The following is a 27,082-nucleotide window of genomic DNA, read 5'->3' as shown; positions in this document are numbered from 1 at the left end:
TCCCCCTTACATGTTTGGACTGCAACACAGGCCCCGACACCCTCGCCCGCGTCTTTTCCCTTCTCACTTCAACCGATGATGAGCTCAACGATTTCATTCGCCATGTGCTGCGTGAGTCCCTCGCCGCAAATCTCACCGTCGACGAAACCAAGTACCTCATGTACAAGCTGGGCGCCGTTGCATTTTCGACCGACGTCAGCAACACCCACGTGCCCGCGTTTTGTCGACTGCTGGACGTGTCAGCGTGGGAACGCGCATTCACCGTGCTCGCTGGCGCTGCATCGGACGCCGAGGCACACGAAGCCTTCCTCCAGTCCCCTGCTCTCGCAACTGTCTGTGCTGCCGTTCGTGGCACTCTGGAATCGGGCTTGGCCGAATGGCTCTGCCAGCCAGCTCAGGACAACATCGCCCGCACCCGTCTCCTCCAAGCCGTTCAACAGCACGTGGACACAACGCTACAGCTGTCAGCCTCCGTCGCGGGCTCCTCAACGACACCGCCATCTGACACTCTTCAAGCATCCCACACGCCCCATATCAACTCCACCAGTGCACTGGACACTCCCCAGCCCGACTCGGCACTCGGCACGTCCGTCTCGCCCAAACCTTCCTCGCCTGACTCTGCTACAAAGCCCCGTGATGATCTCAGCAACGCTGCTGATGATGATGATGACGATGACGATTGGGGTGATGGTCACGATGACCAAACCGACCATATCAGCAATGATGCCAATGGTGCCAATCACACCACTGCTGCCGATAATGATGATGATGATTGGGGCGATGACAGCACCACTGACAGCACCACTGACAGCACCACTGTCAGTACCAGTCCTCAAACGGATGCTGACACCCGCGCAGCTCTCATCCAGCGCGTGACCGACCTCATCAAGGAACACTTGAGCGCACTGTACCACCTCGTTCTCTGCCGCACAAACACCATCCTTCAATTTCACCTGCAATCCAGCAACACAGAGGCAGTCTCCACGGTCTGTGTTGAGGTGCTGGAGATTGTGCACAAGAGCAGCACCTTGGCCTTGCTGGACCTGCATGAGGTTACCGACCTGAAGGATCTCCTCTCCAATCTCCTGCGCATCAACACCGCCCCGTCCGATGGCCTCCTCGTCGCCCTCGTCTGCCACATCCACCCAAAGCCTGCCACGCTGCATCACCTTGCCACAGAGTCGAACAGGCGCCGCCTCCTCGGTCGACTCCAACTCGTTCAACGCATCCTGGTTGAGTGTGTGGAGCGTGATCCCTCTGAAATGTACAACGCAACGGAAGAGACCCTCGACCTGCTTGCTGCAGCCGTGCCAGACCACACCGCCTGTCCGGCTGACTGTGCCGCTGCCTTCCTGGCCATCTTCGGCAGTTCCGGTGCTTTCCAATTCACGCCAGCCCACGCCAGCCACATCATCGAGGTCCTGGCTGCCACGTCGCTCGATGGTGAACATGCCACTCCAAGCAACACTCCAGCCACTCATGCTACAACTGTGATGGCGCCCACCACAACAACAGCCCACGCCTCTGTCGCTGACCCAAAGACTGAGCAGCGCACGCGCCTATGCATGCTGCTGCTCTCCCTCACCCGTTCTGCTGATAAGGAGGTGATCCAGCGCAATTGGCAGCCCATCGCTGACAGGCTCCTCGCCGGCCTGCCCCTCATCACAGCCACGCCACAGCAGCACAAGGCGTGTTGGCACGTCCTCTTCCGTGCAGCGCCAGCCCTGACTGCGAGGACCAAGATTCTAGCCGCCTTGTTCGAATTCTGCATGCAGCAGTGGCTTCGGCACGACGAGCTAGCGTGGGCAAAGGGAGACGCCCTTGTCGACACCCTTCAAGTGCTGTCTCAGAGCAACCGCAACCGCACCCGCAACCTTATCAAGGACCAGATCGCCAAAGCCATGCACACGCTCACGCACATGCTATCGTTCGACCGTCAGACCTCCCCAGCGTACGCCCTCTTGTTTGAGCTCGTGAAGCCCCACGACCTAGCCTCCGTCATCGAAGACCACGATAACGATGGCGAGTTCGACAGTGGTGCTCCATCCCACAGTGAGCATCTGCTCGTCAGCGCCACAGATGCAGACTCCAAGTTCCCTCTCCCCGCAGCATTCAAGGAAGGCCTACAGCATGCTGTGGCAGAGTACAACACGAGCGAGGCTGACCCTTTCGAGATTGTCAGCGATGGCGAGCGCGCCACCTTTAACGGCCACGTCCTGGGCAACTGCTTCAACTCTGCTCGCGCGTATGCACAGGCTTGCAAGATGTTTCCGGCAGCAGACGGGGGCGTGGTCCCCACAACCCGCACCCTCCAGTACCTCAAGACCATCTTGTCCACACTTCGCACTAACGACAACCTGCTCCTGCAAGGCGAGACTGGTGTGGGCAAGACGATGCTGACGCTCTTCGCCGGCCATCTCGCCAACCAGGTCGTGCTGCGCTTCAACGGGTCATCACACAGCAGCGTTGAGGACCTCTTTGGCAGCGTCACCAACGACCCCACCAAGCCCGGCCACTTTGGACTTGCCCCTGGCCCCGCCATCCTCGCCTACACTTTTGGCTATTGGCTGTACATTGACGAGGCAAACCTGCTCAAGGAGGAGCTGGTGCAGACTCTGGCCTGCCTAACTGAAGACCGTCTCTCTCTCGCCCCCTTTGCCAAAGGCCTCTCGATCCTCGACTGCACCTCCGCTTACACGGGCAAGCCCCTGCCCATCATTGGCAGCGGCAGTGGCGGTGATGATGCTGCCCTTGTGCGAAAACACAAGAACTTCCGTCTCATCTTCGCCCAGAACCCTTGCGACAGCAGATACAACCGCGAAAAGCACAGCCTCAACGTCCTCAGTACCTTCGTGCCACTGGATGTGACGTGGGGCTCGAACCTTGCATCCCGCAAGGCCGAGTGGAAGATGATCGTTACCAGTGCCCTTCGTGGTGTTCTGCCTGAAGACATCCACCACAGTCTGTCTTCCGACAAGTTGGCGAGCCAGCTGGTGGACTTTCACGTGCGAATCACAGATGCACAGCTCCTCGAAGAGCTTCGTGCCATGGAGAACGAGGGCGAGGTGTACGAGCAGCAGCACTTCATGGACTTGACGGTGCGCGAGCTCAAGCGTTTTGCCAGCGCGTGTCGCGCATACATGGGCCGCCTCAAGGGCTCCGCTTCGAAGGCTTTTCAAACACACTTGACAGCCTTTGGGCTCATGCTCTCCTCCATCTACGGCGCCCGTTTCCAGTGTGCTGCGTCCCGCCAGCGCATTGCCGAGATTGCATTTGAATGCCTCAACGCAGATCAGCCGCAAGCAACAGGAGCCTCTCCTCAAGGCCGGTTGCAGATGCATGCGCAGGCTGTCTTCATTGATGGCATCCCACTCCAGCGCAAGGTGGCCGCACCCGAGCATGATATCGTGGACATTGTTCACGACAAGATCATGCAGTGCGCGACACACCCCAATTTCATGCTCAAGTATGGCTGCTACGACTTTGTCAACCATGCATGTGTGGACCGCGTTCATGCCCTGATGCGCGATGAAAGCGTGTCGCTGGGTCATGCGCTCTTGCACGCGTATGTGGCGCCAATCCGCTGTGTCCGTGCTCGGGCGGACCTTCTCGCTGACATTTGCAAGACGCTTGATGCCACGCATGCAGCGGAGGCCCAGCGCCTGCGTAACGTCGACCCATCCTCTCTGCTGGAACCCGACCAGTACATCTGTTCGATTGTGGTGACACCAGAGCTGGTGACAGCAGCACGCGAGTGCGCAGTGGCGTTCCTCCTGCGCACACCCTTGATGATCTGCGGCCCGAGCGGCGCTGGCAAACAGGTTCTCGTGCGCTTCCTGTCTGCCCTGACCAACATCAGTCTCGCCCACCTTCACCTGACAAAGGAGACGGAGGTGCAAGACTTCATTGGCATGGCCATCCCAGAGACAGACCACGCGACAGGGGACATGAACCTGCGGTGGCACGATGGCCACTTGCCTCGCACCATGCGCAATGGCGGCATTCTGGTCCTTGATGACATTCTCTCCCTGCAGTCGTCTGTGCTCGAACGGCTCAACCCGGTCTTGGAGGAGAAGCCCACGCTCGTGCTGTCCGAGAACAACCAAGTCTCACCGATACCTGAGGACGAGATCAGCGACTTTCTGCGCTTTGTCGCCATTGTCGAAGCAAGGAACAAGGCCATGACGCCCGCCTTTGGCAACCGCTTTCACATGGTGTACCTCAACCCGCCGCCACAGGAACCATCGACGTGGCTCGTGGCTGCCAGCCGTCTCTTGCTCGGTCACGAAGCGGGTGATGGGGAATGTCCACGTGATGTCTGTGAGCTGACAGCCAAGGCACACCAAGCCTGGTGCAGTTCAGAGGAGCGACCCAGTGTGCGGCGCTTCGTGATGCTGTTTGATGCCGCGTTTCACCTCACCCGCGGTACTACACCTCCCCCACTCAAGAACAAGGCTGCAGCCGCGGTGGGAGAGGCGTGTGAGCTCGTGCTCGCCCAACACCCGAAAACGGCGGAAGCTCTCAAGCAGCAGCTCGTCAATTCCCTTCCACCCAACAGCGTTGACTATGTGGAGGCATTGCTGACGTCACCTCAGCCTGATGGTGGGGTAACCTTTGTCCTGGACAAGGACACAACACCACGGGTGTATGCAAACGCGAACAAGGTGCTGCGCGCCCTCAAGGCACGCGTTCCTGTCGTGTTTGAGGGCAGTCAGGCCGTGGGCAAGACGGCAACCGTGACTGCTCTCGTCCACTGGTTGACGCACAAGGCGATTCTGCGCAAGACCAACAGCGATTCCACGCAAGCCACGGACTACCTCTCCTACTGGCGTCCCAGCAAGCAAGGCAACTTTGCCTTTGAAGAGGCAGAGTTCGTGCGCACCCTGCGCAACGGCACATGCTTCCTGAACGACGAGTTCAACCTCGCCAACACGTCCACCCTCCTCTCTGTCTTCATCCCTGTGCTTGACAGCGGCTGCTTGGCGCTTCCAACCGGCGAGTACGTGCACAGAGCACCTGGCTTCTGGCTTGCAGCTTGCCAGAACCCCGTTGGCTTTGCTGGGCGCAAACCTTTGGCTCGCAAGCTGGCTGACCGCGTGTGTGTCGTGCCGTTTGAGAACCTGACACTGGACGAGCTGACGGAGATTGCTGCCAAGCGCACAAGCAACGCCATGAGCACAGACATGCTGCGCAAGTTTGCTCAGCTGCAGGTGCAGATGCGGGAGTACACCGCACTCAAGCAAGACCCGGCAGTCACCGTGCGCGAGGTGTGTCGCTGGACACGCCGCATGCAGGCCACGCCAGACTCAGCGCCTCACGCCGTTGCGAACGGCATTGAGTTGCTGGTGGGGCGATCACAAGGCCAACCGCAGCTTGTCGATTTGGTCACGAAAGCGTTTGCCAACGAAGAAGACGGCCAGAACGTTGACAGATTGCACAGCGTAATGGCGGGTGGGGATTCCATCCCCGATGTTTGCTCTTTTACACTCCCTCGTGATGGCTGCGTGGAAATCAGATATGAGGGCCATCCAGCGTCAACAGTTCGGGTCGAGACACAGCTGCCACCAGCCGCCATTGCACCATTGCTGACAGCACCCTGCTTCAAGTCCAAGCAGTTTTGCCTTGATTTCTACCGCCTCTGCAAGTGCTACACAAACAAGGAGCCTGTGCTGTTGATTGGCCCCACGAGCCGTAAGACTCTGCTCGTAGAGATGCTGGCCAAGGTGACGGGTCGCCCGCTCTCAGCCTACACGCTTGGAACGGATTCGACGGCAGAAGAGCTCATTGGCCGCGTCCTGCCAACAACACTCGACGCGCAGATGGCAAGTGCCGTCGATGTCATCAGGCGCATCGACACCATCCTTGCTGCTCAAGGCACTGCTGATGCATCCTTGACCGGCCAGGCGTCTTTGCTGGAAACGGCTGCTGGGTTCATCGGGAGAGCCGACCTCAACTACACGGACGTGGGCCAGTGGCTTGAGCAAGTTGGTGCCGTGTTCCCTGCTGCTTCATCGTTCGTGGAGGAGGGAAAAACACTCCTCAACGATTTGCAGGTGACCCCGAACAAACAAGGTGATGAGTATGGCGATCCCTACGCGCGCACCGAGCACAACGGAGATGATAGTAGCAGTGATGGCGAAGATGATGATTGGGGTGACGATTCAAATGAGCGGTCATTACTCCCCACTTCCGCAGCGGGTGATGGCACGGAAAGTGTTAGCCATGGCAATGCCGACGATGACGAGGATGATTGGGGTGACGAAGATGCAGACGGTGATGACGATGACGATGACTGGGCCGATGATGGTGGCGCTGATGATGATGCGGGTGCCACACGAGGCAATGTGAGCAGTGACGACGACAGCTGGGGTGGTGACACCAGCGAGCACAGCTCCCGTCGCTCGTCCTCATCACTCAGTGTCATGGATGAAGAACCCCAGGACGCATGGTGGCTTCAAGAGGACATTGTGACACCAGGCAATACCGCCGATGATGAACCGCAGACAAACGCCGTGGACGTGCGAATCTCCGAGCTGAAGCTCAAGGTTGTGGTGTACAAGGTTGCCTTGCAAGCGCTGCAGTTCATCACAGCGTCTGTGTCGGCCGTTTCCGAGAGCCGTGACGAGCACACACAAATGCAACAAGAGCTGGCGGCTTGTGCTGGTCTTCTTCGTCACAGTGTGGATGCCCTCCTCAAGGAAGATGTTCAGCACTCGTCTGAATTCCAGCGCGCGCGCTTCCAATTCAAGGACGGCCCAGTCACGGACGCTGTGCGGCGTGGTGGCATGCTGCATCTGCGTGACTTGCACCGCGCCCCTGCATCTGCTGTGGAGAAGTTCAACTCTCTCTTGGAGTTGGAGCCTTCGCTCGAGACAAGCGAGTATGGCAACATCGACTGCCCGCAGTCGTTCTTCTTTGTCGCTTCCGTGACATCTGATCGCCAGCTCTTTGAGTGCGGCTTGTCACCGGCTCTCATCTCGCGCGTCACCGTCATTGACGTGCAGCCGTACACCAACACTGAGTTTCAGCACCTGGTCAGAGGCGCCCTCGGTAGCGTGGCAGATACGACGAACGAGCTTGCCCACTTCATCAACGACGTGTTTGAAGCATATGGCTCCTTCAACACGCGCCTTGCGTACCAGATGATTGGCTTTGTGCAGCGACACAAGGACCGCTTCGTCCGCGTGCAAGACGGCGTTCTTCACGCTGTGGCGGCGCTCATAGCGCCTCGGCTGGATGACGCGGGAATTGACAAGCTCAACAAGGTCGTGACAGATCGATTCCAGTTCAGACTGGAGGAGTTTGAAAAGCAACCCGTTGGCTTCTATTCACTGCCTCCCGCGCGACAAACAACGCATGCATCCTCGACACCAACGCAGCAGCCACAGAAGCTGGAAATCATCCCTGGCGAGCACATCCTGGAACAGGCACATTTCTTCTCAGCTGACGGTGATGGTGTGGTGTTCGGTCTTGGTCCTTTCTGCATCAGAAGTGTGCACACGTCCGCAGATGTGGCGCCAAATCTGCAGCTGTATCCCGGCATGAGCACCAACCACAATCTTCGCGCGATGGCTCGCGTTTTCAGCGCAGGACTGTACCCTGTTCTCCTGGGCCCACCGGCAAGTGGCAAGCTGTCCTGTGCTCGAGAACTTGCGCGTGCGCTTGGCTACAGCAACGTGACGCTGATCACATTTGCGCGTTCCACATCGAGCGAGGATGTGATTGGCCGCTACCACCAAGCGCTGGACGGGTCGTTCCGGTGGGAAGATGGCGCGTTCATGACCGCTGTCAATTCAAACCGGTTCATCGTGCTCAAAGATATCCACCTCATCAACAACGAACTTGCTGTCCAGATCGCTCGCATCCTACGCGAGCATTCAACACCCCCAACAACTGCAATGAGAACAAGCACAGCTTGTCAGGTGCCGAAGTTGCCGCTCGTGTGCGCGACTGCTCCAGCGTTGGAGAAGGTTGCAGATCAACTGCAAATCGCCTTTGCCCCGCTGCCCTTCCAACACATCCTGCCGAGCAGCCCACACCCTGATTTGGTGTATCCACTGGTCTGCCACGCATTCCGCGACATTGAACAGCTGAGTGTGAGCCACGAACTGTTCATGCCATTGGCCCGTCTATTGTGTGAACTGGTGGAATTGAGCGAGGACGACTCGACAGATCTGGTTGGCGCATTTCCGTCCTGGTCCCTGCGTGAAATGGAGAAAGTGAAGACCTTGTTCGTGCCGCTCTTCGAGACACTGCAGTGCCTGCAGTGGGTGGAGCACGACGAGCAAGGCGCAGATGACGACGAAGATGGCGGCGTGCATCTGGATCATAACCAAGCAGACAGCGGTGACCACCACGACAACTGCCTGCCTGCAGACATGCAGCAGCTGGCGCTGCAAGTCCTGACCAAAGTGGCACGGCTGGTGTTTGTGGGCGGCCTTGAAGGTCGAGCTCGTGACCTGGCCTTGAAGAAGGTGGTCAAGTGTTTTCCTCAAACAGCGCCTGACACTCAGTCGGCGGTTGTGGTGGACACAACCCTAACGCACTGTGTGCATGTGGGGTTGGTGTTCTTTCCGCGTCGCCAAGCCACGCGAGAAACGCCCGCGAACGATGCACGGCAGACCGTCTCACCGGATTTCGTGCTCACACCACAGCATGCCACAACCCTGCAGGACATGGCGCTGGTGCTGCAGGCCCACCGCAGCCTCACCATGCGTGGCCCCACGGCCAGCGGCAAGACCCAGCTCATTCGCTGGTTCGCCCGTGCAGCCAATGCACCCACCCTCGAACTCCATCTGAAGAAAGCAACGGAGATCGGAGATGTCATGGGGCAACTGCGCGCAGAGATGGGAATCGTGCGCGTACAGAGACTGGCCAACGCTGTCTCCAGCGCCCTGTGCAGCATCTTCGTTGATCTCAACACGCACGTCCTCAGTGCGCAGGAGAACGCACCTCAGCACACACCTCAGGACGCAGCGGCGCTTGCAGCTTCACTGACCCACGACATTGCTCAGCTCGCTTCGTGCATGGACAAACTCGTGTGCGCTCTGCAAGCAGGAGACGTGGCCAAGGCGATGCCCTTGAAGGATGACATCAAACAGCAACTCGCAAACCTCCAAGCCAGACTCGAGGCCTCTGCCGCACAGATTGGGCTGGATGTACAAGCATTTTCATCTGCTGCGCATGAGTTCACAGAGTCCATTGACCACTTGCTTGTGCGCCTGGATGACATGTGTTTTGACGCGGGGGATGGGCCTCTCCTGCAAGCTGCCCGCAACGGCTGGTGGCTTGTCCTGAACGATGTCAACTTCTGCCCACACGACTTCTTGCTGCAGCTGCAAGGATTTCTGGAGAACGACGTCGCTGACATGGGTGCACACACTTCAAAAGACACCACCAACGGCACAAGCGCGTGGCAGGTGTCGCCAGACTTCCGCATCATCCTCACGTATGACCCAGACCGACCAGGCGTGGTTCCGCTGCCACCCTCTGTGCGCCAGCGCTCTGTTGAAGTTGCACTGCCAGCAGTCGATGCGGTGGAGCAGAGAGACACGTTGCATCACATCATGAGCCAGTGGATCTCAGAGATTGGATGCGACTATCCACAACGAGTGGCAAGCGTGTTTGTGACCGCCCACTTTGCAGCAAAGCAGGTAATGTCACCTTCCGAGGCGGACGGTCCGTTTGCAGTGACATTCCGAACAGCCATCCGCGCAATGAAGCTGTTCCGCACCCTCATCCCTCACGTGACGCATGCCAACCTGCAGCAGGCAGTACTCTTTGTGCTGCGTCAAGTCTACGATCAGCATGGTCGCGGCGTCATCAAGCAGCCCTTGCTGGCCGAGCTCCAGCATTGGCCGGACGAAGAGCCGAGGTCACTCAACACATGCATCGTATCATCTGGCGATACTGCCATCTCAACAATTGACGACACACTTGGTGCGCTCATATGGCACATGGCGGCTGTGGCGATGAAGGACGACAGCGCAACCGCCAGCGCACAGGATATTTGTCACTGGGCGGTGGCCAGAGCCATGCAGTCCCTGAGCTGTGGTGGGGAGGAGCTGCCCCATGCTCACTTTCCTGACAAGCCGCAGCTCTTCTTCAACGCCTTCGCTGATCCCGAGCACTCCATTGCGCTTCTTGCTCTGGAAGCTCAAAGCGTGGAGATTGTGTCACGACAACAAGTGCTGGCGACTGTGCGCACTCTTCAACGCGCACTGGCAGATATTCCACAAGTGGCAACCCTGCAAGACTGCGACAAATGGCGCAACAAGCTGCAGCAGTGGTTGGAGGCATGTCAACACCTTGTGATCGCAGGTCGCACATTATCCAGGCGCCCTGGCATGCAAGACCTTGTCTCGTCCTTTGAAGGACTGGTGGCTGCCCTGAGCAACTACGTGGCTGCTTTTTCTGGACTGTTCAGGAAGGAGGTTGGTGCTCACATTCTGCTGTCTCGATTCAGAGCACTCATCGAAGCCGCGGAGCGACGCATGGAAACAGCGTTGCCTGACTCCAAAGGAAGGCTTGGATTTTTCATTGCACAAATGGAGGCAGTTGTTCGCGCCAAACTCGTGCCACTGTCCCTGCAGGACCAGTCCGTGTTTCGCATTCTCGCCCAATCCCCATCGCTCCAAGGGCTCATGCAGCATTTCAGCACGTTCCTTCCGAAAGCCACCATCCAGTTGTCAGCAGCAGCCGTCTGCCTGCGCAGGGACATGCCTTTCTCCGCTGATGAGTACACGGCCACAGCAACCACGCTTGCCAGAATGGTCAGTGCCGCGGCCACCTCAAGTGATGTTGGCGGCACTGAAGCCAACCCTCTCTTCTCCCAAGATTTCATCACAAAGGCCAACTTAATGCAAGACAAGTTTGAGGATGTGAAGGATATCCTTGGGCCGCGCTTCAACAAAGCTCGTCGAGAGTACAAGAAGGCCGTCACGGAGAAGCTTGATGACGACACCCCCGACTCTGTCCGTACATTTCTGTCAAACTGTGAAGAGCCTGCATTGGCTCCACCTGAGGAGTGTGGGAAAGAGTTTGCAGAGCTTGGGGAGAAGCGACATCAAGTGGCGGGATTGTACGAGGAAATGAATGCGCTCAAGGAAGAGCTGAATGACCTCAAGCAGTACGTGTTTGAGATGTTGGAAGAGCACGGTCCCACGCTTCAACCATCGCAGCACCAGTTTGACGTGATGGAGGCCAAGCGTGTCCTTGAAGGCGGTGCTGATGCCGGCTTTGAGGAGAGCGATAAGATCCAAGACGCCTGGCACGTTTTCCGCAACTTTGCAGCGTCATCTTCCAACACGTTCCTGGTGGTTGTGAACGCTGTGGGCGAAGACTGGCACACACAAGTGGATGTGCAGCTCCTTCGCGAGCATGGACATGACACCGCGACCGTTGTTGTCGTTCCTGCATTTCTGTTGAGTGAGCGCCACGTATCTGTGAAAGAAAGCGAAGAAGAGGTGGATGGCGGAGCACTGAAACTCAGGATCACACTCATCCAGGAAGCTGAGACCGGCGCAGGGTCCAACATGCTGGAGCAGGTCATCACTCGCGTCATGACGCCTCACCATGATGCAGACTTTTCCCTCAAGCGCGAAGTGGAGCGGTTTCAGGGACGAAGAAAAGCGCTGACAGGGCACAGCACGGCGAGCCATGTCATGACCAGAGCCATTGTTACACACTGCTCCTCGCAGCGCAAGGTTGTGGCGGCATCAAACTCGGTCGTGAAGACGCTCGCCGCCTTGAAACGGCACGACATGGAGTCTGACGCGTGGGTGAGCAAAGTTGGCTTGCTCATCGCCCACATCAAGCGCTTGCACAAGGCTGTTGACGCCAACAAGGATACTGAGCATCAAATGTCCGACGCAGTTATCGAGTTTTGGGCATCGCAGTCTATTGATGAGCGTACGAAGATTGGCTTGCACCATGCCCTCGTCAAACTGGCCAACAACGATGTTCCTGGGTCTGCCCGCATGCTGCAAGCTCTTGACCAAGACACATTGGACAAGTACCGCTGCATGTTTGCCGTGGTGCGTGTGTGCACGCTCTACGCATCACATGGGGATGCCAGCATGTCCTCCGTTCAGCCTGCAATCTCCTCCATGCTTGCAGCGTGGTTGGATGATGTTCCATCACAATCCACAATGGCCGATGCGCTCTCAACCATCCTCTCCAGCTGTCCTGTGACCCCACGTGATTTCAAGGACAATCTCTCGGCCCTGCTGCAGCTGCTTGGTCAGAAGCTCGTGGGCGGCAAGGAAGCACGTCAGCAGCTGGCGGCTGTGCTTGACCAACTGCGTGAACTGCAGGAGCAGCAACCAACACCACCAGAGCTCGATGCGGATATCAACCGGCTTTCCTCATTGCTGGATCCTGATTATGTTTGCGGTGTGGATGTGGCACATTGGCAGCGAAAGCCCGATGAATGGCGAAAGCGTTTGCGTGAGGAGAAGTTGCGCCTGGCAAAGCGAGAACTGCGCTCAATGTTCAAACTGCCAGCTCTCGAAGGCACCCTAAAACACGAGCTTGTGGACGCCTTGCAGGGGCTGGCTGCAGATGTGAAGAAGTTCAACAAATCGGCTGTGGAATGCTCAGATCTGCGGCGAAAGCTGAAACGTGTTCTGGTTGGCCAAGTTGTGGACAGCATTGCTGATCTTGTCCATCGAATCGCGGGTCTGTGTGGCGAAGGAACACGACTTATGTCAAGACTGCGAGAAAAACAACACCTCATGCTCCAACAACATGAGGTGCCAGTTGATGTGTTGCCACGCGTGCTCAAAGCGATGCAGCGTGTCGCCAGTGCCACGTGTGTGACTCCAGAAACGGCTGAGTCCGCAGATTGGTTCAACGTCTCACCAGATGAGCTGGTACTCGGGGTGGTGCCAGCTGGGTGGCGCGTCGTGTTGTCCCGCAGCTTGAGTGCTGAAGAGATTGAGCAGCAAGCAGAGCACTTTTCGCGTTGCACAACGAATGCCTTCGAACTCATGCATGAACGCTTTGAAGAAATGGAGCTCACCCTGGACAATTATGCCGAACAGGTGCGTAGTTCACTTTGTGATCTGGTCAGAAGCATCAGGGAAACGATCCAGCAGTCAGATCTGCAAGGTCGGGCTGAAACAGGGATGAGAAAGCGAGAAGCGCAAGATCAAGTCGTGCAAAAGCTGCAACAAGTCGAAGACGGGCTTGCAGCAGATGCCTCAGACGACATTGACGGCCACGCCGAGGCCCAAGAGTGCTTGAATTTGGTCGTCCCTGGCACCAATGTATCACAGCAACTCCAGCACATTTGCGGTGCACTCGATGTGATGTGCTGCTTTGACCAGTCCCAACACCAGGCCACAGAGGATTCAGCAAGTCCCTCCACAAACCTGATCCTGCGCGAAGGGGAAAGTGTTGTTGACTGCGTCCAGCGTGTCCTTCAACGAACCAACATTTCTGACCCGCACAATGTTGCCGTGCAGAGGGTGTGGTGCTGGTACTTGTCGACTCTGCTCATTGTGGGGGCGCGCAACAGCAGCGAGGTCAAGTGGGGCACGACAGATGTTTCGGAACAAGCGCGGGATGTTGCTGTGCGGTGCTGTCAAAGCGTGATGGACTTTGGCGGCGCAGTTTCCGTCACCAAACGCGCCATCAAGTCATTTGAGCATGCGTTGTCCCAATGTGACCTGTCCACCGGCACCTTCAAGTTCAGTGTGAAGGTGCTGCACTCGCTCAGCGTGCTTCACATTTTGACGCTTCCGCGGCCACTGATCGACTTTGCTTTTGCGTTGTCGCGAACCTCCGCGGTGGAAGCCAACGTGGATGTGCCTGTTGCGGTGGGTCAGTTTGTGGAGGGCACGCTTCCTGAGTATGCTCGAGCGCTGCTTCAGAGCGCCTTGTCTGGTCAGCCACCATCAGTGATCGACGCGCTGGATGAGGTACTGCCACCTCCGAGTGAGGTGGAAACATTGGACGCTCTCATGCCTTGGGAAGGTGTGCTGTCGAACATCTCCACGATCAATTTCACGCCCACTTCAGCAGGAGCTGTCCCAGCCACGACCTCAGACACCGAAGGGCCGTCCATCTTGACAGCATTCACCGCAGCATTTGCGCAACTCCTCTCCTTGGAAGTGCTGCTTCCGTGCTCGTTGGCCTTGAACCAAACAGCCAACCTCGCATGGGGTACTGCGGCCACGCGCTTCAATGAGTCACTGCAGGAAGGCCTCTCCTTGCTTCAACACAACCATCTGGGGACGCTGACCATCCAGGACGAAGAGCTGCTGCAGCTGCTCTGCTTTGGATCGGCCTTGTCCTCTCTTCAACAAGACGTGCAGCATGCCTGCACTCAAGCTGTCGAGGCAATGCGCAACGTCGTGGGTGCTGACAGCGACGACGACGTTGAGATTGGCGAGGTGGATGCGCTCTCCAAGCTAATGTACCTTTCGGTGTTTCGGGTGAATGCTGGAAGCGCTTTTGCAAAAGGGCTGGATCTGGCTGCCTGCAAGACTGCACTTCAGCGCTACAAGAAGGTTGTCTTGGAAGAGCAGCGCAAATGGTCTGAGTTTGTCGACACGCAACTTACCGCGCACGCTCATACGCCTCGCATCACGCGCTCGGTGGCAGACGACATACGAGAAGCATTGCGACTGTGCAAGAAGTGGATCTTTACTTCGTTGTGGAATGAGCTCACCCTCAAGCGCGCCATTGAACGTCACCAGAATCTGCTGGCACTGGCTGAAGAGCTGGGGATGCAGGATGTGCTGGGAGAGCTCGATGTGCACGACATTGTTAAAACACGAGGCTGGTACTCGAGTGACTTCCATGTTATCCCTCCTGAAGGAAAACTGTTTTATGTACCAGGCGGGCGGCGGCTCTTCGAGCCAGGGGAGTGGCCGGACGATTCCACGCTCCTTGGCAGATTGCCAATGGTGCGTGATCCTGTGGTCTCGCAGTACTTCACCTACCAAGATGAGTGTCGCCTGGCTGATCTTGAAAGGAAGATTCGAGCCAAGTCAGATCCTCGAACACAAGTGGATGTATGTGCACGCCGTGGCGAACAGGTGTTGCAGGATCTGCTGGTTGCAGCGGCTGACGTGAACGCCGCTCTGTCTGGGCTGCGTTCCAACGGCACCAAGCAGCTGATGAAGGCAATGACACGACTGTCACCGCCAGATCACCTGAACCTGGCCGCCAATGGAATCGAACCTGCGCTGGCGCGCGCAGCCGAAAACCAGTACACCAAGGCTGCTCGGGTTATCAGCGATGCCGCTCAAGCAGTCGAGTCCGCCGCCAAAGGTATCACGCAATGCCAACAGATGAACGGCATCATGCGCGATCTGCACGAGTTGCAGGCTCTGACAGATTCAACAACTTCCCTGCAAACTGCACTGCCAGCCATGCAGCAGCAAGTTGATCGACTGGTCAAGCGGTACTCGACCCGAGAACCAGAGCAGCTGTGCAAGGGCGTGTGTCACATGATGACAATGACCAAGGACCGCTTGGAGAGCTTTGAGGCATTGCTGAAGCAGGCAGATGAGCTGCACAAGAACGTTTTGAAGGAGTGTCCATCCGGCTCTGAGGCGAAGCAGCTGGTGGTGACCATCGCAAACAACCAGCTGTCATTGCAACCCTTGCTTGTTGAGCTGTCGGCAGAGAGTGCGACCATGCATTCCTCTGGCGACGATGCAGGTGACGAAGCTGAAGACGAGGCTGCACACTGTGATCCCGTTGCTATTCCATCATCTGGGAGTCGACTTGATCTCCAATTTGACGCTTGTCACTTCTATGGCGACGCATGCGAGCCATCCAAACGCCAGATGGTGGTGCGCAACACGTTTGACACGCACGTGCAGTTCAGGCTGGAGTTGGGCGGGGAGCATGAAGATGATTTCAAGGTTGCATTTGGCGAAGCAGGCACGTTGTCTGCAGGCAGCTCAGAGGCGATTGAATGGACATTTGAGCCAACAGCCGAGGATCAGAGAATAGCAACTTGTCACATCCACTGGGAACTGCTGGACGAAACAAGTCGCGGGGTGATTGAAATGCGACTGGTTGGCGAGTGCAGGCCTATGACCGTGGAAATGACTGTCAACGCCGACACAACAAGATGCCAGAAGCTTCCACACGATGTTTTTGAACCTTCGGTGCTCACACAGAACATCACGCTCCAAAGTCACGTGGACAAGCCGAGATGGGTGGCTCTGAACTTGGTTGGTGGCCTCAGGTTCGCCGGCACAAGCCAAACGACCAAGCAAGTTCACCTGGATGCACGAGGACAGACAACGCTGACCGCAGATTTCAAGCCACGACCGCACATAACACCAGGGGTCTATGACGCCCAGGTGGAGCTGTACCTTCACCCATCCAAAGCACAGCTGTGCGGAGTCATTCCCTTGCAGTTTGAGATTGTGGCGCCAAAGGCGAATTTCAAGCTGCTGTGGAAGGACAAGGAGGTCGACATCAATAAGCGCGTGACGTTGAGGGGAAACCAAGTCGGGCACCCCTATCGGCTTGTCCTGCGTGTCGAGAACACAGGCACAGCGCGGCTCAAGTGCAACCGAGCAAACCACAAAGACGTCAGCTTCCCAGTGCCCGTGCAGGATGTTGTCCCAGGCGGCAGCCTCGAAATTCCATTCACTGTGGGACCTGATGGAGGAATTCTTCGCCGCCTTCGTGACTTGGTCAGCAAGCCAAGCAACGCTGCGTCCATTGGAATGTCCTTGAACGACCCTGCTCAACCAACCCTCAACTTGGAGTTCAAGTTGCAGTACTCGACGCCTCAACTTCAACTGGAAAAGCCAGTCAACCTACACCAGTTGTCGTTTGACTATGACGAAGCGCAGACAGAGTACCGCCACACCTTGCTCGTGACCATCCGCAACGAAGGCAACTCGCTTGGTGTCATTGAATCTGTTGCCTCTTGTGACCGCTCAGTCCTGGCCGCCCTGCCGGATGGTGAGGATGTTGAAGTGCAAGCCAGCAAATCAGCCAACATGCAGCTGAATGTGACGACGAAGAAACCACTCTCCCGTCAAGTGACCTTGACCCTACGCACGAATTCCACCGTTACGCCAGCCCTCAACGTGAAGCTGCAGCTTGTCTTCAACTTTCCGCAGTTGCAGATTCATTCCCCAATGACTTTTGAAGGCTTTGTGTCTGGCACGGCCGTGTTCAGCAAGATATTGACAAACATTGGCTCAAGGACGTTGACTGGTACAGCCACACTGGAGGATGGAGAGGGCATGGGACTTCAACTGCGAGCCAAGGGAGGCGAGCCAGCGACACTGTTTGGCCCATCAGCTCCAACCGCTGACCAAGTCGTCGTTGCCAAGCCAGCCGACAAAGCCTCCTTCATCACCAGAGTGGAGGTGTACCCCAAGAGCTTCATCATTGAGAGTGGGAAAACCAGGACGCTCAAGATTGCCATCAAGGGCAAGGACAAACCGAACGCTCGCCAGTTTGCTGAGGCAGTCCTGTTGAGACTGAAGACCAACGAGCCAAAGCATCTCGGGCCTCGTCATGTTGGGGTTGTGGTGAGTCCGCGTCCTCAGGTTCACGTGCCACGACTTCCATTCAGCATCAACCCTTCGAGAACACGTGAATCGTTGGTGAAGCAATCATTTGTTGCTGCCTTCCAAGGGCGTGACGATTCTACGCCAGCCAAGGGTGTGGATGAGTTTCTGGGGTTCAAGGGACTGCCGTCATCCCCTGGTGAACTCCGGCAGCTACTGGCTCAAGACGAGTTTGGAGTGCTGAGGTTTGATCTGCTGACGGCAATCACCAACGAAAGAAGTGCAGCAAAGGACGACATCATGCCAGTTGTGGATGGTTTTGTGCTTGGACTCTCGGCGTGTGGGGTGCCTGCATCTATTGGGCGCGAGCTTGAAACCGCCATCACGAGCAAGAAGTCATTTGCACGGGCACTGCTTCAACTGGCTGATCATTTCGATGACGTGGACACACGTTCACTGGCCGATGCTGTAGAGCAAGTTGAGGGCACAGGGCCCAGGCCCCTTCCTGCAGGCGCCTTCTTCACACTGGTGCATGCAACAGCGTCCATGCTGGGTGTGACTGCGCTGTATCCCACGCAACCCGTGACATCCTTTGCACATGTGCGCGACCTCTTTGATCGCATCACCGCGAACGAAACAGCGCAAGCGCAAGAGGAACAAGATGCCAGCGCTTCTTCGCGACAGCTGTTCGAGGCGCTTGCGCGACTCAGCATCCACACACCGGGCATGTTGTCGGAAACCATCACCACCTGGAAGGTTGAGCAAAGCGCGTCACAGGGAGGGAACAGCCGCTCGCTGGTGAGTATCGTGACAAGTGCCGAGGCAACTGGCGCCACGGGATGGCGGTTAGCCCTCTCCATTATGAACAGATGCACCGCCGGTGCTGGTCGGCTGGGTCACAAGTTCGTTGACAAGTTTGTGCGCTGGGCCGAAGACCCCACCAACACTCCACCCGACTTCATCTTGCCGCATGCCGGGGGATATGCTTCAAGGAAAGACATCGGGGACGCCATCATGAGAGCCATCCCAGAGCAAAGAGACCTTGCTGACGAGCAAGTGCTCTCGCTGGCTCGCAACTTGTATCTCTGCAAGGCAAAGAAATCGAAGCTCAGTGATGAGCAGCGTCACTTCCTCAATGAGCTCGAACACAAATCAAGCGAGGCGATGAAGGTGCTGGATACGGCGATGAAGAAGCAAAACCCACGCTGGCAGAACATTCAGGATGGCTTTTTCAAAGGCGTTGCGCACACACTCGTGTCACCATTCACGGGTAGCCCTTCTACAATTCAACTCCTGGATACAATGTTTTCGCGTCTCAAAGACAAGGCGCCATCACCAACAAACACTGCCCTTCGTCCGCTCAAGAGCGTTGCTGCGAGCGCCTCTGCTTTGAAGACAAATTGGGCACGAATGTTTGCGCTGTTTGTTGTTCTGGACACGATGTCAAACTCAGCGCCAGTTCTCAACATAAGCCTGTCACAAGCCCTTGACCGCCATATTCAGCACCATCCACTGTTGTGCCTTCGCATGGTGCTGCAGGCCAACACCAAGAGCCAAAAGAAAAGCAACGATGTCGATCGGCTGTGCGACGCTCTGGTCCGAGTGAAAGCCACCGGGGCGCGTGAACACGCCGCACTGTTCTGCCTTCTCGAGCTTGGTTTCCAACCATCTGAATCAGGAGGTCCGCGAACGCTGCAGGAATGTTTGGAGCAACGAAAGCTGGCCGCGAAGCTTGCCCAGCTCTTGCCAGAGTGCTTCGGTTCTTCGAGGTCAGAACACTTGAAAGAAATTGCCGCCCGACTTGAGAGCGGTGATGACTCATTCAATGGTGTGGCTCGTCACATTGAAGCAGGGGACTTTGCCGCGGCAATCGATGAGTTGCCCCTTCCCAAGACACCTACACTGAAGCTGCTACTGACGAGTCTCCGAGCATCGAAACGCGCAAAGCTGGACCCCCAACTGCTGCGCTCTCCCGATGACACGATTGCCCTCGTGGAACAGCTGGTCGACTTGATGTCTGATCCTGAGCCCATGCAGACTCTGAAAAAACCTTCTGCCGTGCAGTACTTGGGCGTCCTTGCCCATGTTGTGCACCGACTACACAGAAGCGTTGATGAAGATGTCGAAAGCGATGGAGTGACCGGCGAGGACGACATTCCGTCATCGCTTGTTTGTCCCATCACGCAGGACCTGTTCGACGACCCCGTCATGTTGCACGGCAACACGTACTCTCGAGCAGAAATCACGAAATGGCTTGAAGAGTATGGCACGGACCCACTCACTCGCCAGCCATCAAGCGTGGATGACCTGATGCCAAACCGCGCCATCCGAGACGCTGTTGAAGAGTACGAACTGAAGCGGGCGGCAACTGGAAGTTGGCGAGAGGAGAGCGTGCGCGGCGAATGGGTGGAAGCCATCTGTCGTGAGTTGGATCATGTCCAATCTTGGGCGAGGGAGCAGGCAGCTCAGACACAAGCAGATGCGAAAGAGGATGAAGAAGGTGAAGAGGGTGACGGCGCGCCACCACTGCGTACCACGTCTGATGCAAGCGGAAGCACGAGCGCTCGTCCCGCCACAACACCAGCCGTGTCAGGAAGTGGGCGAGCATGGGATGATGGTGGCGGTGATGATGGTGACAGCGAGGGAACGACATGCGTCGCAACGACATGTGTGTTCTGTGCTGCTGGAGAGAGTGGCTTGAACATTGCAGAACTTTCAGCTGCGCCCACGAGCTTCTCGCACCATGGCCCATCTGGTTCCACCCATTCCAGGCCCTCGGAGAGCCACGACGACTTTGACGCTGGCCCCCTCGTTGCCTGTGCAGATGCGTTGATGGCTGCTCAACAACGCGTGTTTGAGCACATGAGTACCACGAGCATTATCGCGTACAGGACGAAAGCGGTTGCCGTCCTCTCATCGTTTGAGACAGCGATGGCAGCTGTTGCAGACACGACGCCAGCGACTGTGTGCGAGGCCATTGTTCGCAGCGGCCTTCAGCTGATTGTGTCTGCTCGCTCCATGCTGCACATACTGGAGCGCGTTCGAACAGATGCGCTCGTCTTGACAGAAGAAGAGTGTGTGGCGGTGATGGAGGCGGTATCAGCAGCGCTATTTTATGGGTTTGGCGCAGCCCTCCCAGAAGCCCTGCAGCACCGACTGCACAAGATTCAACGACTGCTACAACTGGAAGGTGTGCAGGCGAACCTGCGCCACACCCAGTTCAAGTGGCTGAAGGACGAGGACGCTTGCTCTGTTGAGGAAGAAGAAGGAAGCGACAGCACGCCCAGCACGCCCCAACCTCGTCATCGCAGACGGAAGCACGGCGACATCGACCTGCAGCATTCGCAGTCAGAGACGTCACTGGGTCACGTTGGGACGGCGTATGAAACCGGGCTTGGGAACACCAACGAGGATGAAGATGATGACGAGGATGATGACATTGTTGGTGACAACACGACAGCTTCGCAGGCAGCAAGTTTGTACGGCTTCAATCCTGATGATGCCGTTGATCGCATGAGCATCAGTCTCAGCAAGCTCATCTTTGATAAAGGTGCAACACCTGGCGACAGCGATGGTGATCACGGGCCCAGCGGTGATGGGGGTGGATCAAGGCCTGGTGCTCATGTGCCCAGGCCAGAGCACGCTGATGGTGTTCGCATTTCTTCTTCGATGCTGGCAAACGCCGTCATCAAGACCAGTACCTCCACCTCCTCATCATCAGACAGGAAGCGAATGGTCACTTGCAAGGTCAAACTGACCAAAGAGGACATTATGGCTGCGACGAAGCAGTTCCAGCATCGGCTTGGAAGCGGGGAAGTGCGATTCCGACCTGCCGCGCTCTCTGCCGATCGTGAGGTTGGAGATGTGACCACGGTCAAAGACATTGACTTCAAGGATGGGTTCTCGTTTCAGGAGTCCCTCTTTGGTCGGCTGTGTCGTGCGCACCACATGAACATCCTGTCCCTTCAGCAAAAGGTGCTGGATCTGCTCATGCAAACACACGTTCGCGGTGTGGAGGTGCATCTTGAGGTGGCCATTCTGGTCGACAATTCGCTCTCCATGCAAGGCGGGTGCGGCAACCAAGCTCGCCAAACACTGGTGGTGCTGTTGGAGGCACTGCGGCGCCTGGAATTGAAGACTGCGGTCCTTTCGTTTGCTGGGAAGGGCCAGGAGCGGTGGCTGAAGAAGTTTGAGCACGCCATGTCCTGTGAGAAGGGTGAAGAAGTGCTGCTGCGCCTCAACTTCAACCAGTTTGGCACTGCCATTGCGGATGCAATGCACTGTGCGCGCGCGCACCTGGCCGAGCGTCGACGTACTCGCGCCGCCAGTGGCAAAGCCGTGTATCCGCAAACAATGGTGGTGATCACAGATGGCCTGTCGAGCCAGTTGAAGGCGGAGGGCCAGGCCCATTCTGCGTTCTCGCAGGTGCTGTCGAAAGCTACCTCGGAAGGTGTGAAGGTTGTTGGCATTGAGATGAACAGCTCAACGACAATTGGTGGAAGCGACTTGCGCGGCTTGGCCAAGCATGGACTGGGATGGACCCAGCCAAACCTGGAGAGCATGAGCGTGGAGGTACCCAACGTGTTGTACCGGGTGCTGGAGGAGCAGTTGAGGCAGTACAGGGGTGTTGCTTCACGCCAGTCTCCATTCGATGGCAACCGCGTGCACCTGGGTGTCAACGGACGCAACTCAGCCTTTGAGCTTGATTTGCAGAAGCTGGCCAGCGATCGGTGGATTGACACGTACAAGCCAGGGCCGTACCGCCCGCCAAATGTGTGCGTGCAGGCCCTTGGTGCTCCACCGCAGAAGTGCAAGGCGCCAATGCTGCGTTCGGATGTGCTGCGGAAGATGCGCGTGACCCACACGACACTTCGACGCGCCGCAACCCCATGTGAACACCCCACTCAGTGGTACACGGACACGTTGCAGAAGTACGGCCAGCAAGTGAACATGGTGCAAGATGTGCTGAAGCAGCACCTGACGAAGCGTGCATCCATGCGCAAGAAGGCCGGCTTCACCAGCGGCAAGAGCGTCAACCCAGCCAAGCTGATGCAATGCAAGGCGACCCAATTCACCTCCACTGCGTATTGGGAACGCTACGTGCCCGAGGGCCGGCCAGCCTACCGCTTTGCACTGGCGATTGACATGAGCGCATCCACCGGTGACACGCCAACGTCCTTCTTCAACGCGCAGTCCCTGGTGCTGCTGCTGGAGGCCTTCAAGCGATTTGGGCTGCACGATACGATTGTGTACGGGTTTGGCGAGAGCGCGTGCACGCTGATGAAGGATCGCACAGAGCACGTGGACGCGACGGCGCTGAGCACCATCGTGCGCACGCTGGCGACTGTTGGGTTTGCGCAGCAGTCGACGAACGTGGCTGCGGCCATCGCCGCTGGCGTGGAGCTGTTGACGGAGGCGAATGACAACGACGCGAGCGTTGAGACGTCGACGCTGTTTGTGTTGACGGACGATGCGCCAGATCCACAGCATGAGGCTGCGCTGCGCTACGCCGCTACCCTCGGCATTGATGTGGTGCAGATTGTGATTGGCACGGTGCCCATGTCCACGCAGCGCGCGTTCACCCGCTTCATCGAAGTGTCGTCGCCGCTTGAGCTGCCAAAGGCGCTTGACATGTACTTTGAGCGGATGCATCTTCCGCAAGCACGGAGTCAAACGGTCCCCGTGCGCAGGGGTGATTTCGTGCTGAGCGATGACGAGCAGAAGGATGTGCAGGACAAGGTCGCTGCTGAGCTGGCCAAAGACAGTCCATACCGAGAGTATCTTGCTGAGAATGCTGATGAAGCAGAAGTGCGGCTTGAATTGACCCAAGGCGCAGCTGTGACCTTAGAGGTGGAGGCGGTGATTGTGATGGACTGCACCGGATCCATGGGGCACTGGATCGATGCGGCAAAGGCCCACGCCACCAGCATGATGAAGTTTGTGAGAGACCAAGCAGTGAGCAAGTTTGGCCGTGATGTGAACGTTCGCCTCGGCTTCGTTGCGTACCGCGACTACGACTTTGGAACAGTATCGGAACAGTGCCCGCTGACACGAGATTTGAGACATGTTGATGCGTTCATTTCGAGGCAAGTTGCCTGCTCAGGACGACACCGTGATGTTCCAGAGGAGGTCTTGACTGGACTCCGAGCAGCAGTGAGCATGGCGTGGACGCCGACAGCAGCGGTGAAACTGGTTGTCCTCGTTGGGGATGCACCGCAGCACGGACCGGAATTCGTCCACGAGAAGAGAGACAATCATCCAAATGGGCCTCCAGCAGGGTACCCGGACCATGGCAAGTCCCACTTGCAACGCGCAATTGAAATTACTGATGCGATGAAGGACAAGAACATTGAGCTGATCTTCACTCATATTCGAAGACAGACAGCCAAGTTTGAGGCCAAGTTGAATGAACTCCTGGACGGCAAGATGAAAACAGTCAATCTTGGCAACCACCCGGATTCGTTCGCCAGCAGCGTCCAGGAGCAGATGGTGCTCATGCTGAGCGAGCTGGGCTGAGGCAATGTGTGCGTGTGTGTGCGTGTGTGTGTGTGTGTGTGTGTGTGTGTGTGTGTGTGTGTGTGTGTGTGTTTGGACTTGCGTATGCGTGTGTTTGTTTGGGGTGAGAACTGGGTCCCTTTTGCTGTGTGCACTGATACCTCAACACTTTGTCGTTGCGGGCTTCTTCCGTGATTTGTTCTCATGCTCTTGTTTGACCTTTGTTGCCACGTTTTCGTCACAACATCACGTACCCTGCTTACATGTTATCCTGCACTTGATTCATTTGTGTTTCTTGCTTGCGTTCCACCCTTTGTTTTCGTTTGAATGAGTTTACACAACAACGACAACAACAAGTGGCAAGAGTATCACCGAGACATCATCACATTCCACAACACCCACCAAGTTCACGACACACCACCAACAAAGCCAAAACCCACGCGAACAACAGATCACATGCACGAGAGCAAGCGGGTGTGGAGGGCGGAGATGATGCCATCACGAAGATGGGTGAGCTCGAGGAGGTTGTTGAGTGCACAGACGGACCCAAACGTGAGTGCTGCAGTCAGGTCGCATGGCTGCAGCGCCTCGTATGACGAATGCAGGTGTGCCACCAAGTCGTGCGTTCCGTGCTTAGCTGCATCCCCGCTCGTGCGCGCCGCTGGTGTTGCCGATGTGCATGTGGCGTGACTGCTGCGCTCGCTGTCACATGAGCGCCAGTGGCCAAGCATGTACGCATACAGGGTGGCGGCGACCACCATCTGCAGCAGGGCAATCAGCATTTCGTTTGCGGTGCGGCTTGCGTTGCGTCCACGCACGGCCTGCACCAGGGCAGTGCGGGCAGCGTGGGCGACGATGCGTGCGAGCGGCTGGATGAGAAGCATGGCGGCGGCCAGCACAGCGACGTCTGGAGATGATGACGAGGAGGAGGAGGAGGATGATGCGGCGGTGCCCTGGTCCGCGGTATTTGCTGATGACGCGGAGGAGGTGGTGAATGGGGTGAGAGCTGCGGCGATGGGCTCGGGAAATGCGCTTCGAATGGCGGATTCGATGCATGGGCAGCGACCGGTGATGACGAAGAGCATGGCGAAGCAGCCCACGGCGATCACGGCCTCCTTGCGCTGGCCCTTGCGCGTGCCAACACCCCATGCGAGGAGCGCACAGACGCTCGCAGCGATGATGCACACGCTGTTGCAGCAGCCGGACGAAGCGGGCGTTGGGGAGGGCAGGGGAGAGGCGAGGCCAAGAGGGGCGAGGGCGCCGGCGATGCAGTGGGTGTGGAGTGCGGCCAGCAGGAACGCGCCGCAGAGCATACGCGTGTAATCACCGGCAACCGGCGAGCGAAGGAGGAGCAGCTGCGTTGCAACAAACACCACCATGACGGCCAGCACCACGTGCACGATCACGGAGAGTGATGTGCCAGACACGGCGGTGACGGCGATGGCGAGGGTGGAGGCCGACAGAAGGTTCACAAGAACGTTTAGCGGCGCCCACAGCTTCGAGTTTGCGACGAGGGACGGTGGCTGGAGCACGAGGCCAAACCAGCTGTCGAGGATGGAGCCTGCTGCGCCGTAGAGTGCGCCCTGTGCAGCACCCTGCCACGTGCCATGAGCAGCGCCGATGATGGCCCCACCAACCACGCTCATGACAGTGCCGAGCACGGAGACGGCGCCGTCGCGGCCCGTGGGGACGGGTTGGAAGGTGGAGATGAGGCGTGGTGCAGTCTTGGACAGCTGCCCAATCTCCGACGCAAGCGTGTCTCCACAGCAACAAGCCAGATACGCGAAGTAGCCCACTTCCCACCTGAAGCAGGGGGGAGGGGTTGTATGAATGTGTCGTGGGTGTGCGGGCTGTGGGTGAGCGCAGCAAGGAACGCACCAGTCGATGGCCCACAGAGTGGGAAGCAAGGGATGTGTTGGTGCGCTGCGTGCTAAGGAAAGTGTTGGGTGCCACACAAACTATAGCGATGCTGACTTGGGGGCAAGATAGCCAGTGGACATGCCGAGGCAGAGGAGAGCAGGAACGCCGCCAGTGGCCAGCACCTGCCATGCATTTCGACCTGCACGGTTATGGTCGGGAACGTTGCACAATAGAGCTGGGGTTAGGGTTGTGGTGAACGACTGGAGGTGAACGACTGAGTGAATGACTGAAGTGAACGACTGAGGTGAACGACTGAGGTGAGCGACTGAAGTGAACAGCACAGACCAGTCGGCCCAGTGCATGCACGTGCAGGCCAGTGGAGTGCGGTCTCGTGCAGGGTTGGTGATAAGTTTCACGTCGCACCCATCAGTGCGTGGTGATGGTATTGCCGTTTTGACCAGCGACCAGGAAACGAACGCGCACCTGTCGTTGCGTCAGTGTCTGTATCGCGGCGGTGTGTTTGCCGTTTGGCAGCAACTTTCGTGGCAAGAGACCTGGTGCAGATGGAAGGTGCACCTGGTGTGAGATTTCGCTTTTGTTTTGGGGTGTGCAAGGACGTGCAACGGAACGGGTACTTGGGCAAGGTGACAGCCTTCTGGACGATGGACTCAACGCAGTGCAAGTCGGCGAACAGGCATTGCATACGCGCGCGCAGGCACGTGCATTCACAAGGTCGGCAAGAAAACCGAAACCACCTTTGCCCTGCCTGCATCAAACACCTCGACCAACGTACCCGATGACGAAGAAGAGGGCCAGCATGATGAACGAGGTGCTTCCGTGGTAGCTGATGGCCACACCCACGGGGATGGCGGCAAGGGCACCATCCACCGTCAACCTGTCACACGCACACGCACACACACGCATACACACGCGCACGCGCGTATGGCGAGCCGGTATTGTTCACGGTGTGAGAGACACTGACACACGCGTCGTTCCGGTTTTTTTTTTCCTTGTCTCGGTGGCGATCGCTCATTCCCGATTCATGCAACACCCACAATGTGACCACAATGTGACATGACACGTGTGCACGCTGTGCCTTGTGCTCGTGTGCCACACTCACAGCTTGCGTCGCTGCGCCACTGCTGCCAGCAGAGGCATCGCGCAGATGAGCACGTCCATCACGTTCACTTGCACCATCTCTTCTCTTCTCTCTCTGTTTTGTAACGGCGAAC

At 57.4% G+C, this 27,082-nt stretch overlaps 2 protein-coding genes across 2 annotated transcripts in view; one reads left to right on the top strand and one right to left on the bottom strand.

Annotated features, from left to right (window-relative positions):
• PTSG_00776 (uncharacterized protein) overlaps window positions 1-24,356 on the top strand; it is a 26,221-nt gene extending 1,865 nt beyond the window's left edge. The window contains exon 5 of the mRNA XM_004998185.1: window positions 31-24,356. Coding sequence (XP_004998242.1) covers window positions 31-24,011 — 23,981 coding nt within the window. The 3' untranslated portion in view covers window positions 24,012-24,356. The remainder of the gene's footprint in view (window positions 1-30) is intronic.
• On the bottom strand, window positions 24,269-27,082 carry PTSG_00775 (uncharacterized protein). The gene is made up of 5 exons (XM_004998184.1): window positions 26,971-27,082; window positions 26,644-26,745; window positions 26,334-26,404; window positions 25,965-26,049; window positions 24,269-25,793 (listed from the first exon to the last, which is right to left on the bottom strand). The coding sequence occupies exons 1-5, from the start codon at window positions 27,045-27,047 to the stop codon at window positions 24,443-24,445; spliced, it is 1,686 nt and encodes a 561-aa protein (XP_004998241.1). The 5' UTR covers window positions 27,048-27,082; the 3' UTR covers window positions 24,269-24,442.

Source organism: Salpingoeca rosetta (assembly GCF_000188695.1).
Source record: "Salpingoeca rosetta unplaced genomic scaffold supercont1.2, whole genome shotgun sequence".
Classification (NCBI taxonomy): Eukaryota; class Choanoflagellata; order Craspedida; family Salpingoecidae; genus Salpingoeca; species Salpingoeca rosetta.
The sequence above is the reverse complement of the archived record's forward strand: the minus strand, read 5'-3'. Positions and strand labels throughout refer to the sequence as shown.

Excerpts from the sequence above, each read along its gene's own strand:
- PTSG_00775 (XM_004998184.1), bottom strand. The coding sequence starts at position 27,047 with ATGGTGCAAGTGAACGTGATGGACGTGCTCATCTGCGCGATGCCTCTG. Across the intron at positions 26,405-26,643 it reads GCCCTCTTCTTCGTCATCGG|GTCTCTTGCCACGAAAGTTG; the intron begins GTACGTTGGTCG and ends CATCTGCACCAG. Across the intron at positions 25,794-25,964 it reads ACTGGCTATCTTGCCCCCAA|GTGGGAAGTGGGCTACTTCG; the intron begins GTCAGCATCGCT and ends CCCCTGCTTCAG.